Source organism: Carcharhinus amblyrhynchos, chromosome 12 (assembly GCF_965287045.1).
Source record: "Carcharhinus amblyrhynchos chromosome 12, sCarAmb.v2.hapA, whole genome shotgun sequence".
Lineage (NCBI taxonomy): Eukaryota > Metazoa > Chordata > Chondrichthyes > Carcharhiniformes > Carcharhinidae > Carcharhinus > Carcharhinus amblyrhynchos.
In genome coordinates, this window is record NC_137335.1 from 18696643 (window position 1) to 18720844 (window position 24202).

Sequence of the window (24202 nt, forward strand, 5' to 3'; positions counted from 1 at the left end):
GTGGCCTGGTAACCGCCTCCTTTGCCAAAGCTTTTGTAAAGTTTCAAGGTTGGAAAACATTGATGCAAAGCACTCCTTCAGTTCTTCAGCCATGTCTTCTACCAACGCCAATAGATCTGCATTTTGCTCTTTTAAGTTGCACCATCGCTCCTCCTACAGGCAGATTAGCAGAAAAAGGCTTTTGGAATCTCTTCTATATTAACCAACAATCTATTCATATATTGTCTTTGCCCTCTTATTTCCTTTTTTACTTCTACTTTTCATATTCAACCTGACTCTCCTACCAAACTGGTATCTGCCATGCACCTACTCTTTTTAATTCATTCTTCTGCCTGTATGCTTTGTCGTCTGGGGAGTCCTGGCTTTTGTTGATCTTTTACCCCCTTGTGGGAATGTATTTGGACTATACTTGAACTATCTTCTTTAAAGGCTGTCGTAATTTTCTTTTTAAAAAATTCTGTAATTTCTCTAAAAATCTTTGTGCAAAGATGTTCTTCCTAACATGACTGGCATAATTCTAATTTTAAAGTTATGCACCCTGTTCTGAACTCCCAGAGGAAGCAGTTTATCCTGAGTTACCACATCAAACCCTTAATTTGTATTAAGCACCTCAATTAGACCACACTTTAACCTTCTATACTCGAAGGGTATACAATCCTTAAACACTCTTGTGGTGTTTTGGCAATTCTTAGCACATATTGATGACATAATTTAAAGCTTCAAATATTGGTACCTGGCCACAGGAGGGAATTGATTTAACATGTAGTTAACACTAATTAAGTGAAAATTAATGGCTGTTGGGATAGTCCTGGTGACACACAAGAATGTAATACATCCTGGTGGTGAGATCTTCACTTGAAGTTGACAGCTGTGTTTATAATTCCAGTTTTACTGCTGTTCAGTTGCTCCAATGAGAACAAATCTTAATATCTATATTTTTCAAATCAGGATATCACTCAGAAATGAGATGGGAAGGGAGGCAGGATGTTCTGGGGGAAATGCATTTTCATCTTAATTCCAGGATTGTTAATCTGTCAGAATCGTTCAACATCTGTTGCAGAACCTGCCTGCTTTTAACTCAGATGCAGGTCCTGCTTGGTTTAATTCTCTTCTGGGTCAGAGGTTCAAGCCCAACCTCTGAGACTTCGGCACATTTCCTATTCCAGTACTAGGGGAGTGCTGCACAGTCAGGTGCTATCTTTCAAAATGAACTTTAAAGAAGGCCATTGTTTTCTGTCTATGGACATAAAAATATCATGACATTGTTTCTATAAAAAATAGGAGAATTCATCCTGATGTCCTACTCAATATTTTAGGGGTTTTCAATCTTTTTACTTCTGAGGTCCACCCTTCAGTGCTATAAGAATCTAAAGGACCCCAGTAACATAGCACAAGTATTTTTATAGTGAAAATTAGTTGTACAATTTAAAGACCCACCCCCTACCTCCAAAACTCTGCACGTTTACCGCAACTAATCCACTGAAGCAGCACATCTTTAGACCCTGGGGAGAAACTGGAGCACCTGGAGGAAACCCATGCAGACGTGGGGAGAATGTGAAAACGCCACACACACACAACCAAGGCTGGAATTGAACTTGGGTCTCTAGCACTGTGAAGCAGCAGTGCTAGCCACTGTGTCCCACAGAATCTGTTTGTAAACTGTTTATCTCTAAAACTAAGGGACAGATTTCCTTGAAACCTGGTATATGATATTGCCGAAGGAAGAATTGATTAGTTTTAGGCGCATGTGAATCCAGATCCTGGAATATCTAGGAACCTTGGAAAATGGGGCAAAGTTTTTTAGGGTTTTAATTTAAAATGTTGCGAATTGCTGCAGCTACTGGGATGGAATTGTCATAGCTGCTAAAACGTGAGCTAAGTTTTCAGTAAAAGAATTGGTCTGAAGCCTGCTTAATGAGATGGAAAAAATGTTACTTTTTCAGTTTTGTGGTGACAGCATCATCCAGGCAAGGGAGAAACCTCAATGAAGAACTGCGTAATTGTAGTAATGTTGAATTAACACAGCTTGGCAGAGATATGCACTCTGAGTGCCCTCTTGTTGTTTGCTTTGCTCTTGTGAAAGTTGGTTGTAGGCACCAGGTCAAAGCTTAGATGAGAGCACCAGATTGAGGTTCAAACAAGGGATATTGGCATCCCATAGAGGTTCAGGTGTAGGGTGTAATGAAGAAATGCAGCAGCAAGCTGTCTTGTGCCTGCATGAATAGCAGAGGTGGCCATTGACTGAACTAAAAAGCTGTGAAAAATTCTTTCAGGAGATGGGAAAAGTGAGGCATAGGTTGTACAAAGCCCTTATTCTACATGTTTTGTTTTTGACAGACCCCCCCACTCCTCACAACCAAATATTTCATATTTTAATATTCTCATTCTTTGTACTTAAGCCCTTTCACAGCTTCATCCATCCAGTCCTCCTCTCTTGAGTTCTCCAACTTTATAACCTGCCGAGTACTTTGCATTCCACCACAAAGGTCTTTAGTGTATCGCTGCTCCGAGCCCCATCTTTTATAGAGATGTGGGAAGGAACAGGTATGGGGATCTAGGAGTATAGTGAGAATGGGAATGGTACACGAGGCATTGGGGAGGACAAAAAGTCAGTGTTAATCAGTGAGGTGGGATGATGAATAAGTGGTATAAGATACAAGCAGCCGGGAATTAGATGAAATGAAGTACAACCTGTACCTGCTTAAAAAAAAAATTACTGGGTCTCTGATAGTGTGAAATCCTCCTTCTAAGGAATTCAGAAAGTAACCTTTTGACTCTGCTCAAGCAGCTGGTTTCTAATTTTGTGTTGAATAACATCCTGCACCCCAGCTTTAGAGCCCTCTTTACAGAAATGTGAAGGCAGGCGCGTGGGAAGTAAATTACTGTCAGAAAACAATGAGAAGAGGCAGCCTTTACAGACAGTTGTAACATGGGTGGGGGGGGGTCAGATTGGGTGAGAGCAGTGATTTAAATGGCCAGATAATGAAAACCTGTTAGGAAGCTGGCTCTAACCTGTCAACATCTAGCTTTTTACTTGGGCAGGGCAAGAGGGCAGGCAGCCAAGCTACTTCCAGGAGAGGTGTTGGTATTTTAAAAACGTTATCCACTGAGTTTGGGATCGGATCTAGCTGGTTCTGAGCCTCCTCCTGTGTTCTGTACCAGCTGGAAGCCAACCTTTGGCCAAGGGATTTATCAGTGATAGAACTAAAACTCTACAACACATGGGAGAATCCAGAGTTTTGGTTTTTCTGTGTGCACGACTCCACTCCCCCCACTCTATCTCCAAGCGTTTCAAGATGACATAACTGACACTTGGCTAAAAAAAGATGTAGCAACAAAAACGAACAAATAGTGAGGAGAACTCAAGAAGTCTAAGCCTTAAAATGGTTGCAATGATGAGAGGCTACCTTAACAATAATGACATTATTGTTACTAGAGAGGCGGTGCTCGACAGACTGGAGGGACTGATTATGGACAAGTCCCCAGGACCGGATGGAATGCATCCAAGGGTTCTGAAAGAAATGGTGGAGGTGATAGTGGATGCCTTGGTGGTTATTTTCCAAACGTCGCAGGATTCCGGGGAAGTGCCGGAAGATTGGAAAACGGCTAATGTTACGCTGTTGTTTAAGAAGGGTGGCAGGCAAAAGGCAGGGAATTATAGGCCGGTTACTTTAACGCCTGTTGTAGGTAAAATGTTAGAATCCGTGATCAAAGAGGAAATAGCGAGGCATCTTGAGGGGAATTGCTTGATAGAGCAGACGCAGCACGGTTTCATTAAGGGGAAGTCGTGTCTGACGAATTTATTGGAGTTCCATGAGGATGTGTCTAGGGCGGTGGATAGAGGAGAGCCGGTGGATGTGGTCTGTCTTGATTTTCAGAAGGCGTTTGACAAGGTACCTCAAGAGGTTATTGCAGAAGGTAAGGGGGCATGGAGTTGGGGTAGGGTGTTAGCGTGGATAGAGGATTGGCTGTCTAATAGGAAGCAGAGAGTGGGGGTCAATGGGTGCTATTCGGATTGGCGGTTGGTGACTAATGGAGTGCCCCAGGGGTCGGTTCTGGGGCCTCAGCTATTTACCATTTATGTAGATGATCTGGAGGAGGGAACCGAGTGTATGGTGTCGAAATTTGCTGATGACACCAAGATTGGTGGAACGGCAAATTGTGCGGAGGGTGTGGAGAGTCCGCAGAAGGATCTAGATAGGCTGGGCGAATGGGCCAGGAACTGGCAAATGGAATTTAATGTTGGCAAGTGCGAGGTGGTCCACTTTGGTAGGAAGGACTATTACTTACGTGGCGAAAAACTGCAGCAGGCGACGGTGCAGAGGGACCTCAGGGTCCTTGTGCATGAGTCGCAAAAACCCAGCCTGCAGGTGCAGCAGGTGGTCAGGAAGGCTAATGGGATGCTGGCCTTCATAGCGAGGGAGATTGAATATAAAAGTAGGGAGGTCTTGCTGCAGCTGTATAGGGCATTGGTGAGGCCGCAGCTGGAGTACTGTGTGCAGTTTTGGTTGCCGCACTTATGCAAGGATATTTTGGCCTTGGAGGGAGTGCAGAGGAGGTTTACTAGGCTGATACCGGAGTTGAGGGGGTTGAGCAATGAGGAGAGGCTGAATAAACTAGGCTTGTACTCGTTAGAGTTTAGAAGAATGAGGGGAGATCTCATTGAGACGTATAAGATGATGAATGGGATGGATATGATAGAGGTGGAGAGACTCTTCCTGCTCAGAAAGGACAGTAGGACTAGAGGGCACAGCCTCAAGATAAAGGGGGGGGGGGGGTCAGTTTAGAATGGAGTTGAGGAGGAACTTCTTCACTCAAAGGGTGGTGAATCTCTGGAATTCTCTGCCCGTTGAAGTGGTGGAGGCTGCCTCGCTAAATATTTTTAAGACGCGGGTTGATGGGTTTTTGATAAGCGAGGGGATTAAGGGTTATAGGGAGAGGGCGGGAATGTGGAACTGAGCCACGACAGATCAGCCATGATCTTATTGAATGGCGGGGCAGGCTCGAACGGCTAGATGGCCTACTCCTGCTCCTATTTCTTATGTTCTTAATTGCATACTCCTACTTCATAATCCACTCTGATCTCCTCTTGACCCAAACTCTTTGCCCACTTCATGCACTTTGCGCACTGGAGTCTCAGGCTAGCTTCACCATTCCATTCTTGTACATGTCACAATGTGATGTAGCTCAGGGAAACACTGCTTTGAACAATTGATATTTTAGTGCAGATTGCTTTCGGGGAACTCCCAGCTGGGAGAGGTGAAGTGTATTTTTATTTGGCAATCCCACATCTGAAAGGAAAAAGGCTTTTTGATTTGAAATAAGTAGGTGGGTGAAGTGAATTCAAAATCAGAACATGTAGTTTTGAAAATAACCTAAATATTAGAGGTGTCAGCTGATTCTCCAAACTTTACATTTAGCACATTTGCTGATCGCTTTTTTTTTGAAGGACGCCTTGAAATCTTCTCAGTTATCTAGTGGGTGGTGGACCCTCAATCCTTGAGAAACATCACTAAAATAAGTGGTCTCACCGCTATCACATTGCTGTTTTGAGATAGCTGAGGATAGGAATAGGAAAACCATGTTGCCGCTGTATAAGACTTTGATTCGGCCGCATTTGGAGTATTGTGCACAATTCTGGTCACCACCCTACCAGAAGGATGTTGAAGCATTGGAAAGGGTGAAGAAGAGATTTACCAGGATGTTGCCTGGTTTGGAGGATATGGACTATGAAGAAAGTTTGATGAAACTTGGATTGTTTTCATTGGAGTGTCGGAGAATGATAGAGATCTATAAGATTGACTGGCTTTGATAGAGTGGATAATCAGAATCTTTTTCCCAGGGTCAAAGGGTCAATTACTCGGGCATAGATTGAGAGGGGATAAGTTTATACGCACGTGGTGGTGAATGCCTGGAACATGCTGTTGGAGGAGGTAGTAGAAGCAGATTCTATAACGACGTTCAAGAGGCACCTAGATAGAGGGATATGGACCACATACAGGCAAGAAAATATTAGAGAAGCACTTGTGTTGGCACGGACTTGATGGGCCGAAGTGCCTCTTCCTATGCTGTATTTTTCTTTAGTTGACTTGTGTTTTCTACATTACAACAGTAACTAAACTGCAGAACTTCTTTTTTGGATGGTTTGGAACATCTTGTCAGAAAAGGCACAATATAAAATTTTTCATTCCATCAATGTTAGTCGCGTAACAATTGTGTTTAAATTTACCAATCATGCACTTAAGATGAAGATTTACTCGGTATTTAATGGTGTGGATCATCTGTTCCTTCAGCTTAAGCACAATCTAGGAAAGCAGGATCTCTTGTTTCTATTTTGCAGTTTCCAGGCAGCAGGTGATCAAGGGGGCTATCCAACCTGACTGTCTGCCCCTCTACTTTCTTGGCTGGGTGTCCCTGGAGAGGGAGCATGCAGTGTCCACAGGCACCATCGAGGCCTTCTGTGTCCGTTGGGCACCACAGGGATTGAAGCGCCTTCTTTTGGTTTAATATTTTCAGTTTCATTTGTGATTCTTTTCTGTTTAGGGCAGTTCCCCTTTTAAGGGGCTACCCCCTTTTCAAAAATAAATCAATTGCGCACACTTTGACAGAAAAGTGTGCTCAAAATATAAGAGACATGACCAAAATATGGCATGTCTGATGAATGGTACTTTATCTCTTTAAACATTCATGTGTTCATAGCTTTTTACAGTGAACTAGAAAACGTTCAGTGCAGCACAACTTGCACCCATGTTATGATTGTTAATAAGATCAGAGTCAGTTCATGGTATCGGTCCTTGTCTTGCTCAAACTTTTCAGATTTGGGCTTGTTTTTTTTCAAAAAGCTTTTGGAGAGAAACTGAACATAGTAACCAAAGATTTAATCTTAAGTATGTTGCTTGCCAGCTTATAGGGTTCTTTTAAGATTGTTTTTCATTCCCTACTCACTGATATTTAGATGTCCTTCATTGTAACCCATTCAGCGCTCTTGTTAGGATAAAGGACTAAAATCTTTTATCGTTTATTAGCTCAGGTTGACCCAAGTACTCGTTCTTTGTTCTAGAATATTGCGGCACTGTATCCTGGTGATGTAGACCGACTGGCACGAATGTCGCTAATCGAAGAAGGAGATCCCAAGAGGATTAACATGGCGCACCTGAGTGTTGTTGGATCGCATGCTGTGAACGGGGTTGCACAAATTCACTCAGAAATTGTGAAAAGCACAGTGTAAGTGTTGTCTAAGCAACAGATAAATGGTTGTCCTTGTGTAAAGGAAGAGTTAACTTTCACTTTTAAGTGAGCTTCTGGTCACATTGTCTGGAATCCCTCTTTATTAATTGACCAGTGTTTTAGCTGATAACGTGGTTCAGCAGAAGCCTTAAGCAATTTGTTTGCTCAGCCTTGAGAGGTGCCACATATATCTCAGCAGTGAGAAATATAGCAACAAGAGCAGATTATTTTGCCCCTCAAGTTTGTTCCACCATTTGGTTTCATTATGGTTGATTTGTATTTTAACTCCCCTTTCCTTTTTTGGTTCCCTATCACTTTAGTTCTCTTGACTGTTTATAATGCTCTCAATGTTTGTTATAGCCTCTTCAGTTTTTTGAGAGAGTGCCAAATTTCCATAATTCTTGATATGAAGAAATGCTTCTTGACCTCACATCTGATTTGGTCTAGCTCTAACTTGCCCAATTAGAGCCATAGAGATGTACAGAAACAGGTCCTTCCTGCCCAACTTGTCCATGCCAACCAGGTTTCCTGAACTGAGGCAGCCCCATTTGCCCCAGTTTGGCCCAAATCCTTCTAAACCTTTCCTATCCATGTATCTCTCCAAATGTAATTGTATGTGCCTCTACCACCACCTCTGGCAGCTCATTCCATATACGCACCACCCTTAGAACAACATTCTGACTTGGACATTCATCGCAAGGTCAACATTCTGTAAGCACCTTTGCAGGGACTGTCATGGTTTAAGAGAGAGGCTCAACAACACCTTCCGTATGGCAGTTAGGGATGGGCAATACATGTTGGCCTTGCTAGTGATTCCCACATGGTACAGAAATGAGGGACATGGTGAAAGTCATTCTACAATGCAGGAGTGGGGTGAACAAAAACAAAAGGTCTTTTTGAAGCAAATGGTTTCTTTAGCTATGTCATGTATGGATATATACACATTTTTTATAATTAGTTAAATGTGAGTTTATAGATATAAACAAGTCCTGGCTATTGGTGAGTGTTTAGAACACAGTCTAAAGCATTAGGCAAAGTAAAATTTACCTTTTTGTTTTTATTGTTGTAACAAGATAACATTCACAGATTACTTATGAAGTAAACTTGCACTTGTTAAATACAAATAAAAATTCTGTAACTTCAGGAAGTGCTTTTCGGTTTTTTGGCCTACATGACACTTTGTTTTTACAAGTTCTGAATTGATGCTACATTATATCATCAATGTTAAATTGCAACCCTCATTCAAATGAACTGTTTCACATTATAGTTGAACAGTTGGTCTGAAGTATATGACTCCAGATTCTACTTGTGATTGTTCATTTAAAAGCTATGGTGGGGATGAATGTTACATGAATGAAGTATTTATGGTACTTGTTTTCTTTTTGCTATTACAATTTAATTTGGAATAACTGAGTTTTAAAAGTTTTATATGCAGTGGAGTAAATTGGGAATTCACTTCTACATATTGTCCTAATTCCAACTTGCTTATGCTTGATAATGAAGGAAATAATCATCCAAATATGTTTGAAACACCATACATCAAATAGAAAACACATTTCCAAAAAGTAATAACTCTATTGTCCAGTTATGGCTGTGATCCTAGCCCTGAATTTAGCACCATTTTAACCCTACTTTGCAACAGTACCTACAGTTCAAAATTGGTTGTGAAGTGTTTCGGGCTGTCCTAAAGTCACAAAAGATGTTAGATAAAAGTAAGTCTTTTTCTCATTTTGAATAACCTACCAAAACAATCTGTGATGGAGTGCAATTTACTTCTAAACATTTTATTTAACTGCATCTTCCACTCTAATCTGTCATAACAAAGTCAAGTTAGCATGAAAATAAAACCTTCTTATCTTAGTCTTTGACTTCAATTTCCAGTTTCAAGGATTTTTATGAACTTGAACCAGATAAATTCCAGAATAAGACGAATGGGATCACTCCAAGACGTTGGCTATTGCTATGCAACCCTGGCCTTGCAGATATCATAGCTGAGGTAAGAATTCTTTGGTTGGCAGAGATAGGGATAGAAACAATTAACAGTGAGCTGGTCTGAAAGGAACTTTAACTATACAGCTTTAAAAAGTTGTAGCAAGTTGGAAGAGCAAGAGGTGTCAGAACAAGAAAACATTTTGGTGGAGTATATTCCAAATTTCTGCTGTCCTTTTCTATTTTCTGACATCACTCCTTGATGACCTAACTCTAAATGAAAACTTGGCAGGACAGGTTTTCACTATTTACCCAATTGAATACTTCAATCATTTTAAACGTTCTGATTAGATTATCCTCCATTTCCTATTTTCAATTTGTTGTAATTTGTTGCTTAATCCTGTAAGTTGTCCTAACTTAGCTTTCTGTATGAATTATGCTTCCTGTTAAATCTTGGAAGTTGTCTGTAAAACTGGAGCAAAAGCACTCTCTATTTTCACGATCCTGTGACAACTGTAGATTTGCAGAGCTTAAAAGATATTAGAGCACTTTTATGAAAATAACTTTGACTTTGCCTTGTGATTTTTAAACAGCCATACATTTTAACCCTCAGAACCTCCCTGCCTTGCCCCGCTTTTGTTTTGAGATATTCTTTGAAACATGTCTCTTGGACTAAGCTTTTGGTTATCTACCCATAGACAACATGTTACATAATGATGTATTTCTTTGATATAATCTCCTGCAACGCACTTTGGGATGTTTTCCTCCATTAATTGTAATATACAAATGGAAGTTGTTATTATAAATGGAAGAAGTATGCCCTTCGCAAAATGCTCTGCTTATTCTCAGTCCACTTCATATTTAGCCAGCGAGAATAACAAATCTTTTTCCCTGTAGAGGATTGGAGAGGGTTTCATCACAGACCTGTACCAGCTGAAGGAATTGATGAACCACGTTAACAATGAAGCTTTCATTAGAGATGTGGCCAACGTTAAGCAGGTACAATTAACAATTAATTAAGTTCTTTTTCTGTAGCTTGTGTTGTGTGAAATTAAAGATCATATAAGTTGGAAGGTGTCATCGCTTCATCTATAGGTGTCACCCTTGGCTCAGTGGCACAACTCTGTCCTTTGAGTCAGAAGATTGTGGGTTCAGGTCATATTTCAGAGACTTGAGCCCCATAATCCAGTGAAGTGCTGTCATTCATGTCTTTCAGATGAGACATGAGATTGAGATTCCCTTGAAGTCAAGAATGGAAGTTCTCCCCAGTGTTCTCTCCAGCGTTTGTCTTCGAACCAACAGCAATCAATAAAATGTTGGACCTTAACTCTATCTAAATTAGCTGCTGTATTTTCTGCATTATAAAAGTGACCACACTTCATGAGTACTGCTTTTTGTATCAGTAAGTCTGCAATAAAAGACTAATGAATTATTTGTTGGGATAACGTTTTATTTCAGGAGAACAAACTGAAATTTGCTGCCTATTTGGAAAATGAGTACAAGGTTAAAATAAACCCTTCCTCTATCTTTGATGTCCATGTGAAGCGGATCCATGAGTATAAGAGACAGCTATTAAACTGTTTACATATTATCACGCTCTACAACTGTAAGTCCCAACTGCAAATGGTTCTTTTTGCATTATTCCCATTATGCATCCTTTGTCAATGATTGTACGTCTGCTTGCCTAAAGGAGAATAAAGATGTCATATTCAGTCCCTTATCGGCACAGCTACCTTCTGCCATAAACAGTCGGTTTAGGAAAGTAGCATTGAGTTTCTGCATACCGTTTTTACATTTTGGAGGCTGATTTTGAGTTCTGATAAGAGCTCTGAGTTTGATCTTTAGTGAGAATGGGCTGCAAAGTAAAATTGGTCCCAATTGGCATATTTGGCAATGTCGCTGTAGCCTTTGGAACAGCTAATGAAGAAACTAGAAAGTGCCTCAATGTTGCAGTACATTTTATTGTTTTTTAAAGTTTGGAGCTGAAGCACATTGTGGTTGTAGAGGAGAGAGTACTTCATGTTGTACTAATTTGCACTGTACTTGACCTTGTGAGTCAGATGCTATATAGGGAAATTAAATAAGAGTTCCATTTTCCACAAATAACATGAATATAAGGAGCTGTTGAAGTAGCGTTGGTGATTTGCTGTAGTGTATCTTATAGATGGTGCACACTGCTACCATTGCACGGATGGTGGAGGGAGTGAATGTTTTAAGTTGGTGAATGAGGTGCCAATCAAGTGGGCTGCTTTGTTGGAACTGTACTCATGAAGGCAAATGGGAGTGTATTTTGTAATAGTCCATCACTATTTACAACTAGGTGTGGCATGACTGTAGAGCTTTAATTGGGCACCAATTGTGGAATCATTTAGCTCCATCTGTTGCATACTGCTTCTATTGTTTAGTATGTATGTGTGTTGTCCTGTGCTGGAGTATCACTAGGTTGACATCTAATTTTTAAGGTATACTTGGTGCTGCTCTAGGCCTGCTTCTCACACTCCTCATTGAACCAGGGTTTATCCCCTTGATGGTAATGGTGGAGTGCAGGATATGCTCGATCACAAGATTAAAATCTTGTTTGAGTACAATTCTGCTGTTGCTGATGGCCCACAGCACCTCTTGGATGCCTAATTTTGAACTGCTAGGTCTGTGATGAAACCCTCTCCAATCCTCTACAGGGAAAAGGATTTGTTATTCTCACTGGCTAAATATGAAGTGGATTGAGAAAAAGCAGAGCATTTTGCAAAGGGCATACTTCTGATTTGTTACTTTGCACACTCTTTAACATCCATAGGTCTTAGATCTGGGAGTCACGCTCTTTTTCTTTCCAGGAAAATAATTGTTCTGAACTGTCTCTATCACATCTGTGAATGTTTTCCACTATTCTGACATTGATTTACTTCCAGTCAGTTGTCTCCAATCCAATTTTACCATATCATCTCTCAGTTTATTAAAATTGGTCTTTCGCCAATTGAAAGCTTACTCTTGGCCTGTCTTTGCCTTTTTCCACAGCTATGCTGATTGAATTATGCTCACCGTTGGTGCTCCTTCCACCTGCTCAACTGTATTTCTTAATGTCTAGAACTGCCCCTTGTTGGGCTTACTATGTGCTAGCTTAAAAAAAATTCTTCTGAATACATTTAACAATTATGTTCTCTATATGTTGGTCAGTCACATCACAACTTGACTGGGACATTTGTCACCAAGCTCCTGGGCCAAAGTCCTGGATCCTCCTATTTAATTACACTGAGAGTACCTGTTACCTCCCAGTTAGTTCAAGAGGCACTGTACCACTACCTTCTGAAGGACACCTAGTGATGACCAATTAATGTTGATTTAGTCAGTGAATTTATAGAATTTGTCAATGCTGGATTAGTGGTAATTTTAACTAATAATCATAGATGTTCTCATTAATTGTAAACACAAGATCAAAGGTACCAGCAATAATCTTTCATTTTAAAATGATCTTGCTTCTCTTTCAGGTATCAAAAGGGACCCAAACAAAACCTTTGTGCCAAGGACAGTCCTAATCGGCGGGAAGGTAAGAAAAAGCAGAATCCCAAGAAGGGATCTCGTTTCAGCAGCTAGTCACGTTCTTTTCAAGGAAGCGAATGTTTCTGGTCGTAGAAGATTGTGTTTGTAGCTGGTTCAGTGAAATGCTTTGACTAGACTTTCAGAAACACAGTAAGATGAAACAATGCTTTGATTTTAGGATTCTCATCCTTGTGTTCAAATCTCCCCCAGCCTCACTTTCCCCATTCTCTGAACTCCTCCAGCCCCACAACTTCCCATGATTTCTATGTTGTGCCGATTCTGACCTCTTGCATCCTCACATCTGTCATCCCACCATTGGCATTGGCTTCTGTCCTAACCTCTGGAATTCCCTCCTTGAACTTCTTGCCTCTCTACCTCTTCTCTCAAATGCTTCTTAAAATCTAGTCCTTTAGCAAGCTTTAATTTATTCATCCTAATGTCTCGTGTGGCATCAGATTTTATAAGATCATAAAAATAGGAACATTGTGGCTGCATCCCCAAGTGTCAAGACGTTGGTGGATTGGATAGGTTCCAAGTTCTCTGCGCTACTCTGTGCCATGTTGGAGTAAGACTCCTCCATTCTCTTTTCCTTGCCAGTTACGAGCTGATGACTGGCAGGCCTTTCAATGTAAAAAGTCTGACAACACCAGGTTTTAGTCCAACCTATTTATTTGATAATATCAAATAAATAGGTTGGACTAAAACCTGGTGTTGTCAGACTTTTTACTGTGTTTACGCCAGTCCAACGCCGGCATACCCACATCAGGCCTTTCAATGTACCAAGCATCTTTGCTTGCATGCTCACTAGAGTTGTTCCACATTTTGAAGTGAGTCCCTTTGCAGAACTTGTCTGTGAACTTTATTCGCCAGTTGCTGGTATCTGAAATGGTAATTGTGTGTCCGATCAGGTGACTGTGCTTCTCTATTGGAGGTTTGGTGAAGATCTAGCCGTCACCATCAGCAGCTTGCATTTCATGCAATTAGCAGGATGAGAATGATGTGGGATTTGGAGATGGTCATAAATCAGTAACATAATGCCCATAATTTCCTCCTCCTTCCACCCCCAGCTTGAGTGAGGAGGGTTGGGCGAGAGTCAGGCTGTACAATTTCAGTGAGGGCAAGTTCATTGGTTGTCTGATGGAAGTTAATCCAATGTAATCCTAAATGGTCTCTGTAATATATGCAATGGCCTCCACTAAAGCTGCCTTCATGATGTGGAGCATAGTCTGTTCCATGGTGATGCAGGCATGTTTGCACTCTTAAGAGCCACCCTCTCCTGCAAGAGAGGCAAAAACATCAGTGATTGTATTGCACTGTTTGGGTGATGTGGAAGTTGATGTGAAGGTGATGTTGGAGTTGCAGAAGAATTGAGTGTTAGACCTGAGTCCTAACTGTTATTGCAGTAGTGATGGGGTATGCTGCACTGAGCAGCAGGGGAGGTTGGTGTTGTATTGGATAGGAGGTATCGTCTGATGTTCATTTATTGACTGGTTATTGAACCTGCAATACCACTGCTTGGGTGTGATCCTGTGAATTGACCACCCTGGCTATTTGCTGCTACTCACTTCTAAGGGTGTCCATTGAAAGCCCCCTGGAGAAAACAAGGCACCTCCATGTCAGTCTTTTTGAGTAAAACCTCCAGCACTGTATCCTTACACCTTGAAGACTTCTTTCTTCCCAGTTTCTCTAAGTGGGGCACTTTTTCTTACTGCTCAACTCCTACTGAGACTGTCATCTGCAGATGCTTGAAAGGTAGATTCTTTAAGAAATGCAAGCTAGCTGGAATATGTGCTTGCTGCTGGGCTTCCTGTTGAGGGTTCAGCAAGATAGCAGCCAGTTGCATATCGCTGTAATCGTGAAAATGAGGAAGCAGCATGACGTCTGTGTGCTGCCTGTCTCAACCAGAGCAAATTCAGACAAATTGCAACCCTAACATCCAAACATGGGAGCAAACAGTTTTTATCATTTAATCTTCATTTGTATTCCTGTTATTCATATTTATTATTAACTCAAAGGGCTTGCAATACAAAGGGATGAACGTTTGTTATGGTTGTATAAAACACTGCTGAGATCGCAATTGGAGTATTGCCTCGGCCATGCTACTGCACCCCCGGAAGATGTATTGATTTTGGAAGGGGTGTAGTGTGGATTTGCAATAATGGTGTTGGTGTAAAAAAAAGGCTAAATTGAGGAAAGCAGTACAGGCTATATTATGTCCCCCGCCCCGCCAAGTATAGAAAATTAAGGGTGATCTGTTGAGGTATTTCAGATGATTAAGTGTTTTGATGGGGTAGCTAGTGTGAAAAGTGCAGAACAAGTAGGAAACTACTTTAAAATTAGAACTGGGCCTTTCCGGGGCAATGTTAGGGAGACGTTGCCAAACACAAAGGGCAGTGTCAATCTAGACACTCAGCCATAAACCTGCCATATCTCCATCAATTGAAAATTTCAAAACTGATACTGATAAATTTTGTAAAATGGATCCAAAGTGGATGGTGAAATTAATATGCAGATCTCCTATGATTTAATTGAATGACGAAAGAGACTTGAGAGGTAATGGCCTACTGTTTTCTAAAGATATATATTTTACATTTTGTTTGAATATACAGACAGACAGACCATCTGATTGACTTATTTTCATATAGCCATATATATACACGGTGAAGCCTTCCATTGTTTGCTGGAGCAGAGAGAGAGAGCTAAGATTTTACCTGTTAAAAACCTGTTTAAAATAAGTTTAAAGCACTTTACTCTTTGTAGAACTGTTTAAAGCATTTATTTATTGTATTTACTGCTTTAAGAATTCTGAGGGTGTGGTGAAAAGGCAGTTGTGGACCAGCCTGCTTTAAATCAGTGCCAGGTTTAAAAGGAGGCCTGGTGTAGACAGCGGGCAGCGGAGTGAGTGGGAAGCAGAGTGAGTTAATAGGGCTTAATATCAAAAAGGGCTGGAAGGAAAAAAGGCCAGGTGAGTTTGTTTGAAAAAAAACAAGGACAAAAATTTTTTTCAAAACTACTACAGCAAGAAACAAGGAAAAAAAATTTTTTCCCCATAAAAAATTACAGTGAATAATGGAGGGGCATGTGATGTGTGGTTTCTGTATGATGTGGGAACTGGCGGACCCCAGGGTCCTTCCCAGTGACCATGTCTGCAGTAAGTGCAGGTTGCTGGAGGAGCTCCAGCTCAAGGTGGATGAGCTGGCCTCTGAGCTACAGACACTGAGGGTCATCAGGGGGAGAGAGGGTGCCCCTAGACTGGCTAAATCTAAGGGTCAGGGACAAAAGGGGGCTGCTGGGAGGAGGAAGGGGGGTGAGGAGCGGAGGCCTCAGCCTCTTAATCTGCATAACAGGTTTGAGGTTCTTGCTTCCAGTCTGGAAGAGGACGAGGCAGGTGAGGTTGGTGAGCAAACTGCACACGGTACAGTGATGCAGCAGGACATAGGCAAAGAGAGGGGGAAAAGGAACGTAGTAGTGATTGGAGATAGTGGGGTGAAGAGTATTGACACTGTCCTTTGTCACAATGACAAAGTGCACAGAAGGGTGTGTTGTCTGCCTGGTGCTCGGGTACAGGATGTCACAGCTGGGCTGCAGAGGAACCTGGAGTGGGAGGGTGAGAACCCGGTCGTTGTAGTACATGTGGGTGCCGGCGACGTAGGCAAAGTGCGGACTGAGGATCTGGGGAGGGAGTATGAGAAGCTGGGAATGGAATTAAAAAGTAGAACCGACAAGGTGGTCGTCTCTGGGCTACTGCCTGAACTGAGTGCAGACGGGCGTAGGGTTGACAGGATAAAGGAAGTGAATGGGTGGCTCAGGGATTGGTGTGGGAGGAATGGGTTCGAATTTATGGGGCATTGGCACCAGTATTGGGGTAGGTGGGACTTGTTCGGGCGGGATGGGGTTGGTCTGAATCGTGCTGGGACCAGAGTGTTGGCGAATCGAGTAAAGAGGACCGTAGACAGGGCTTTAAACTAATTAGGGGGGGGGGAGGGTGCGAGGGTAGGTGACGCTACGAGGTCTAAAGTTAAGGATAGGGTACAGGTAAGGGAAGAGGCCAAGGATGTCCCAATTGTGTGGCGTTACGGCAAATAGGGTCCAGGTGAAGGCTGGGATGAAAGCGCTTTATCTGAATGCACGAAGCATTCGGAATAAAGTGGATGAGCTGGTGGCGCAGATCGACACAAATGGATACGATCTGGTGGCCATTAGAGACGTGGCTGCAAGGTGACAGGGACTGGGAGATGAATGTACAGGGCTATCAAGTGTTTAGGAAGGATAGGCAGGAGGAAAGAGGGGGTGGCGTAGCTCTGCTGATTAAGGATAGTATCAAGGTGGTAGCAAGGGATGATATCGGAGCCAAAGAGCAGAACGTGGAATCGTTGTGGGTGGAGATTAGGAACAGCAAAGGGAGGAAGACGCTGGTGGGCGTCGTCTATAGGCCCCCGAATAATGATCTGGAGGTGGGGCGGGCTGTTAACACGCAAATAAGTGCGGCGTGCAGGAATGGGACGGCAGTAGTTATGGGAGATTTCAATCTGCATATTGATTGGTCGACCCATGTTGGACGAGGTGGGCTCGAGGAGGAGTTCTTGGAATGCTGCCGGGATAATTTCCTTGAACAGTGTGTGTTGGAGCCGACGAGGGAGCGAGCTATCTTGGATCTGGTGCTATGTAATGAGGCGGGTAGAATTAGGGACCTTGCGGTGAAGGATCCTCTTGGGGAGAGTGATCATTGTATGGTGGAGTTTCTGGTGCAGATGGAGGAGGAGAAAGTGGGTTCCCGGACACGCGTCCTTTGTTTGAATAGAGGGGAGTATGGTAGGATGAGAGAAGAATTGGCGAATGTGGACTGGGGGAGTGCGTTGGAAGGTAGGTCTGCTGAGGAGCAGTGGGGGATCTTTAAGGAGATCTTTCTTGGTGCTCAGCAGAAATTTATTCCGATGGTTAAAAAGGACAGTAGGAAGAGAGGTAATAAGCAGTGGATAACGAAGGAGGTGAAGGAAAGTGTTAAATTAAAAGCGGAGGAATTTAGAGTAGCTAAGAGTAGTGGGCGAGAAGAGGATTGGGAAAGGTTTAAATGTCAACAAAGATTGACAAAGAAGTTGATAAAGGAGGGTAGGAGAAGCTATGAGGCTGGGCTAGCACTTAATATAAAAAAGGATAGCAAGAGTTTTTATAAATATATAAAAAGGAAGAGGCTGGCTAGGGTGAACGTTGGTCCTTTAGAGAATGAGAAAGGGGAGCTAGTGGTAGGGGATGGGGATATGGCTAAGGTCTTGAATAACTTTTTTGTTTCTGTCTTCACGGAGGAGGACGTGAATAATTTGCCAGGTGTTAGCGATGGAAAGGTGGTAGGAATGGAGGGTCTTAATGACATTACTGTTACTAGAGAGGTGGTGCTCGACAGACTGGAGGGGCTGATTGTGGACAAGTCCCCAGGACCGGATGGAATGCATCCGAGGGTTCTGAAAGAAATGGCGGAGGTGATAGTGGATGCCTTGGTGGTTATTTTCCAGACGTCGCTGGATTCCGGGGAAGTGCCGGAAGATTGGAAAACGGCTAATGTTACGCCGTTGTTTAAGAAGGGTGCCAGGCAAAAGGCGGGGAATTATAGGCCGGTTAGTTTAACGTCTGTGGTAGGTAAAATGTTAGAATCCGTCATTAAGGAGGAAATTGCGAGGCATCTTGAAGGGAATTGCTTGATAGGGCGGACGCAACACGGTTTCATTAAAGGGAAGTCGTGTCTGACAAATTTACTGGAGTTCTATGAGGATGTGTCTAGGGCAGTGGATAGAGGAGAGCCGGTGGATGTGGTCTTTCTGGATTTTCAGAAGGCGTTTGACAAGGTACCTCACAAGAGGTTATTGCAGAAGGTCAGGGGACATGGAGTTGGGGGTAGGGTGTTAGCGTGGATAGAGGATTGGTTGTCAAATAGGAGGCAGAGAGTGGGGGTCAATGGGTGCTATTCAGATTGGCGGTTGGTGACTAGTGGAGTGCCCCAGGGGTCGGTGCTGGGGCCTCAGCTATTTACCATTTATATAGATGATCTGGAGGAGGGAACCGAGTGCAGGGTGTCGAAATTTGCTGATGACACCAAGATTGGGGGAAAGGCAAATTGTGCGGAGGGTGTGGAGAGTCTGCAGAAGGATCTAGATAGGCTGGGCGAATGGGCCAGGAAATGGCAAATGGAATTTAATGTTGGCAAGTGTGAGGTGGTCCACTTTGGTAGGAAGAATGGTAGGAAGGACTGTTACTTACGTGGCGAAAAACTGCAGCAGGTGACGGTGCAGAGGGACCTCGGGGTCCTTGTGCATGAGTCGCAAAAACCCAGCTTGCAGGTGCAGCAGGTGGTCAGGAAGGCGAATGGGATGCTGGCCTTCATAGCGAGGGGGATTGAATATAAAAGTAGGGAGGTCTTGCTGCAGCTGTATAGGGCATTGGTGAGGCCGCAGCTGGAGTACTGTGTGCAGTTTTGGGCGCCGCACCTGCGCAAAGATATTTTGGCCCTGGAGGGAGTGCAGAGGAGGTTTACTAGGCTGATACCGGAGTTGAGGGGGTTGAGCTATGAGGAGAGGCTGAATAAACTAGGCTTGTACTCGCTAGAGTTTAGAAGAATGAGGGGAGATCTCATTGAGACGTATAAGATGATGAATGGGATGGATAGGATAGAGGTGGAGAGACTCTTCCCGCTCAAAAAAGACAGTAGGACTAGGGGGCACAGCCTCAAGATAAAGGGGAGGCGGTTTAGAACGGAGTTGAGGAGGAACTTCTTCACTCAAAGGGTGGTGAATCTCTGGAATTCTCTGCCCGTTGAAGTGGTGGAGGCTGCCTCGCTAAATATTTTTAAGAAGCGGGTTGATGGGTTTTTGATAAGAGAGGGGATTAAGGGTTATGGGGAGAGGGTGGGAAAGTGGAACTGAGCCACAACAGATCAGCCATGATCTTATTGAATGGCGGGGCAGGCTCGAAGGGCTAGATGGCCTACTCCTGCTCCTATTTCTTATGTTCTTATGTTTATGTCCTTATCCATGTATCTGTTTTTCCAGATGAAGCTGCTTTGTCTCTCTTTTACAACTGGGCTATGCTATCTGCTTAAATGTGTTTTGGTTATTTACAGGCAGCTCCAGGCTACCATATGGCCAAGATGATCATCAAACTTATCACTTCTGTTGGAAATGTTGTTAACAATGACCCCATCGTGGGTGACCGACTGAAGGTTATCTTCCTGGAGAACTACCGGGTGTCTCTGGCTGAGAAAGGTACTGCAGACAGAGTCACAAGAATGGAATGCATTTGCATGTATTAAAATTTGTTGGCTATTGGCAGAGAGACAACAAAAACTGAGATGTGGTTCTCTTGAGCAAGTTTCATAAACTCTTGGTTGTAAATTTATATTAACACTATAATGGCAGAGCAAGTGGGGATGAGAAATATGTCATATAGCCAGATGAGTTTCTACATATTAGTTAGATCATTGATTTGTATTTTAACTTAATCCATTTTAGTCCTACAACCTAAAGTTCATCAATCTCAGTTTCAACATCTTAGTGATCCAGCTTCAACAGCTTTTTGGATTTGAGGAGAAGTATTTCATGATTTTTTCTACTCTTTCTGTGAAGAATCACATCCTGACATCATCCTCAGTGGCTTAGCTCAAATTTTAAGGTTATGCCCCTTGCTCTAGACTCCCATTAGAGGAAATAAATTAAGGGAAGACATCTGACAATAGCTGTTTGAAAAATTTTCAAATCTTGAGCAAAGTATGAATGAGAAATCCTTCAGCATTCTTGGCCTGCTGTTTTCACAAGCTAATCACAAACTATCCAATTGTGGACTCTGCCCTGGGGGAAATTCTTAAACTCGACAGGCATGAAAACAAGCGAGTTTCTGACCTGTATTTTTGGGCAAATTCAAATCCAGTATCTTATCCACTTAGTGTAGGAAAGAAATGGGCTAAACCATTCCTCACCTGTAGGGAAAGGGATGGGGCTTAAATCACCAGCAAGCGTGCTGTAGCAGCAGAGGGCACTATTGCACATGTGCAGGCCTCTGCTGCTGCAGCCAGCCTTGACCCAGCACTCCCCCCTTCACACTCCATTCCCTAGCTATCACAGATTGATCGTGAGTCCTATCCCACCCTGAAATATTGCCACCCAGACTAATCGCCTGCAGAGTGCACAGGATCCTAGCCCCCAGTAAGCCCTGTCCTGGGCAATTACATGTAAATCAGCATTTCAATATATTTAAATAATTTATCCAGCCTTGTGCTAGAAATGGGCGCCCATCGGCCGGCAGGGCACAATGGTAAGATTGCCTCCCCTCCCCAATCTATTTTATCTCCCTGATTCGAATTTCAAAAAATGAAAAAGATGTGCATCTCCCTCTAGTGATCTGACTTCAAAAGTACTTAAGTGTTTCTGCATTGTTATGAGGTTGTAAAAAGGTTTACATAAAGTTAACTTTCTTAATCTAATGTGACAAAAGCTACTGGCAAGAACTGATACAAGCATTTCTCCAAGTTTTGAATCCTTCACCCCACCTTTTAGCAGCTGTGCCTTCAGCTGTCTAGGCCCTGAACCTTGGAATTCCCTCCCTAAGCTTCTGTCCTCTAAGAACCTGCTGAAAACCCACCTCTTGGGCCAGGTTTATAAGAACATAAGAAATAGGAGCAGGAGTAGGCCATCCAGCCCTTCGAGCCTGCCCCACCATTCAATAAGATCATGGCTGATCTGTCGTGGCTCAGTTCCACTTTCCTGCCTTCTCCCCATAACCCTTAATCCCCTTGCCTATCAAAAACCTATCTACCTGCGTCTTAAATATATTTATGGTCATGCTGTAATATCTTTTGCTATGTCTTGGTGTCAGTTTGTATCTGTGCAGAGCCCGGAGGCATTTTATCATGTTGAAGATGCTATGTAAATGCACATAATTATAATTTGAAAGCATCAACCCAGCAAAAGAGAAATGAAGCATTGTCAACATTGTGGAAAAACAGAGCTAAGCTGATGCTTTTTTTCTTCCTCTCCCTTCATTTCTCGTAACAGTGATCCCTGCATCCGACCTGTCTGAACAGATTTCAACAGCTGGTACAGAAGCCTCCGGCACAGGGAACATGAAGTTTATGCTGAATGGAGCCCTGACAATAGGAACCATGGATGGTGCCAACGTAGAAATGGCAGAAGAGGCTGGAGAGGAGAACCTCTTCATCTTTGGGATGAGAGTGGAAGATGTCGAGGCACTCGATAGAAAGGGGTTAGTAATAAATTAATATGATGACTTGCTTTAACACAGCAATTAGATCCCTTTGATCTCAGCCATGGTTCGGTTGTCACATCCCTGTCTCTGCATCAGAAAGTCATGGATTCAAGCTCCACTCCAGAGACTGGAACACAAAATCCAGGTTGATACTCCACGCAGTACTGAGTGTGTGTAACTGTGTCTGAAGTGCCGTTGCCATTTAAATGGGTCATTAAATAAAATCTCTATCTACTATCTCATTGCACCAATAGAGGAAGAAGAGGTGGGGGAACTTTGTCTAGTGCCTTGGCCAGCATTTATCCCTCGATTGGCACCCACAAACTAGCTACAATGTTTGGCAACGTGACTTTGCTTCCAAAATGCTTCATTGGTTATAAAGCTCTTTGGGGCATCCACAAATTGTGAATGGCACTATATAAATGCAATAATTTATTTTATCAACACATTGCTCTTCATTTCTGTCTGCTGTTTGCACATGAAAGTAATTGAAAATAGTAATTGAAACTTCCATTACAGATAACTATTTCCCAGGTTACCTGTCCCAATCAGTATTTGTCCTGCATGGTTAGAGGAAGAACATTGCTGTGAAAGTGATTCATATTTCCACTATGGTATTTCTAATTCCTCATCTGTTTTAAATAGCCCTTAAACCATTTCCTGGACTCTTATCCACAACTTATTGTATACAGATGGGTGAAGTTGAGACATCTGTCAGTCATGAAGAATGAAAAAGCTTGATAAACCAAATGACCACTTCGGCTTCCTAAAGTTCCTTAACTACACCTGTGGAAGAACAGTTTGTGTATAAATTACTCTTTCTTTTTCTGTCTTGTGCAGGTACGATGCTAGAGAGTACTTTGATAAGCTGCCAGAGCTGAGACAAGCCATGGATCAGATCAGCAGTGGATACTTCTCCCCTAAAGAACCAGAGTTGTTTAAAGATGTTGTTAACATGTTGATGCACCATGACAGGTAACTGGCATCAGACAGAGAAGCTATTGATGGATTACCCACTGACATAGTTACATTACTGGCTGAGTACTCCAGAGAAAAAGTTTAAAACCAGCCATGGCAGATGGAAAATTGAATTGTTTGACTTTTGCCTGCCTGGCCAGTATTTGCTGCTCATCCCTGATGCCCTTGAGAAAATGCTGGCCAGCTACCACCTGAACCACTCTAGTCCATGTGGAGTTAGATATAACTCATGGGGTGAAGGGGATCAAAAGGTATGGGTGAAAGGTGGGATCAGGTTATTGAGTTGGATGATCAGCCATGATGATAACAAATGGTGGAGCAGGCTTGAGGGGCCAAAATGTTAGTACCTATATGGACAGTAAATAGTCTCAACACCAGGTTAAAGTCCAACAGGTTTATTTGGTAGCACGAGCTTTCAGAGCAGGTGATTCAGGGACAATGTTCCGAAAGCTTGTGCTACCAAATAAACCTGTTGGACTTTAACCTGGTGTTGAGAGACAACTTACTGTGCCCACTCCAGTCCAACGCCAGCATCTCCACATCATGGCTATCTACATGGAAGCCATCCTTATGTGCAGGGGGTAGGAGAACATTCTTACTCTTTCAATTATTGGTCAAACACTATTTTGAAGGAGAGCAGAGAAGTATCCGAGTCAATATTTCCCCCTCGATCCTGTGTCCTATGTCACACCCACAGTGAAGTTCAGGAGATGTCTGGCACTTGTGTGACAAAAATGTTAAGTTGTTACTTAACTGCAGATGCCTGAATCTTGTCCTGGTCCTGTATGAAATATACACGTGCCCATAACAAATTTAAGTTGGCTCTTTATTTGCTCATCCAAGTGACTGTTCGTTTTCTCAGGGCGATCTTACCCAAAGAGTTCTAAGTCCCAAATAAGTGTGAAAACAGGAGAGAATTGTGTTCATTTTTTGAGCAAGCTCCCAGTCACAATCACACTCTCCAGCCTTGCCCCCAGCCACCTAGGGGGCTCCACTGGTCTCTGTCCCCACCAGTGAGGCCATCACATCTGATCCCTGATTGGTGGAGACTGGCATGATAAGCCAGTAAGATCATACCCATAGTTTCTAAAAAAATCTCGCACTACTGACATTTTAAGCTAATTGGCCTGAAGTTACAGCATCTTCATTCTCCCTTTTTTGAACATTTGAAATCCAGGAGGAATAGGAAGATTATGGCCAGAACCTCCTGCACCCAATCTGTCGCCTCTTCAAAAGCTGTCCATTTTCCTGTTACGTTTCTGCCTGGCAGGCTTTGACCACAATT

The 24202-nt window shown here is 42.8% G+C and overlaps 1 protein-coding gene across 1 annotated transcript in view; it reads left to right on the forward strand.

Moving 5' to 3' along the window:
- The window catches only part of pygb (phosphorylase, glycogen; brain), an 85053-nt gene that overhangs the window by 53487 nt on the left and 7364 nt on the right, over positions 1-24202 (forward strand). The window contains exons 11-18 of the mRNA XM_080200137.1: positions 7061-7224; positions 9109-9223; positions 10054-10155; positions 10615-10762; positions 12639-12697; positions 19802-19943; positions 21729-21936; positions 22780-22914. Coding sequence (XP_080056263.1) covers positions 7061-7224; positions 9109-9223; positions 10054-10155; positions 10615-10762; positions 12639-12697; positions 19802-19943; positions 21729-21936; positions 22780-22914 — 1073 coding nt within the window. The remainder of the gene's footprint in view (positions 1-7060; positions 7225-9108; positions 9224-10053; positions 10156-10614; positions 10763-12638; positions 12698-19801; positions 19944-21728; positions 21937-22779; positions 22915-24202) is intronic.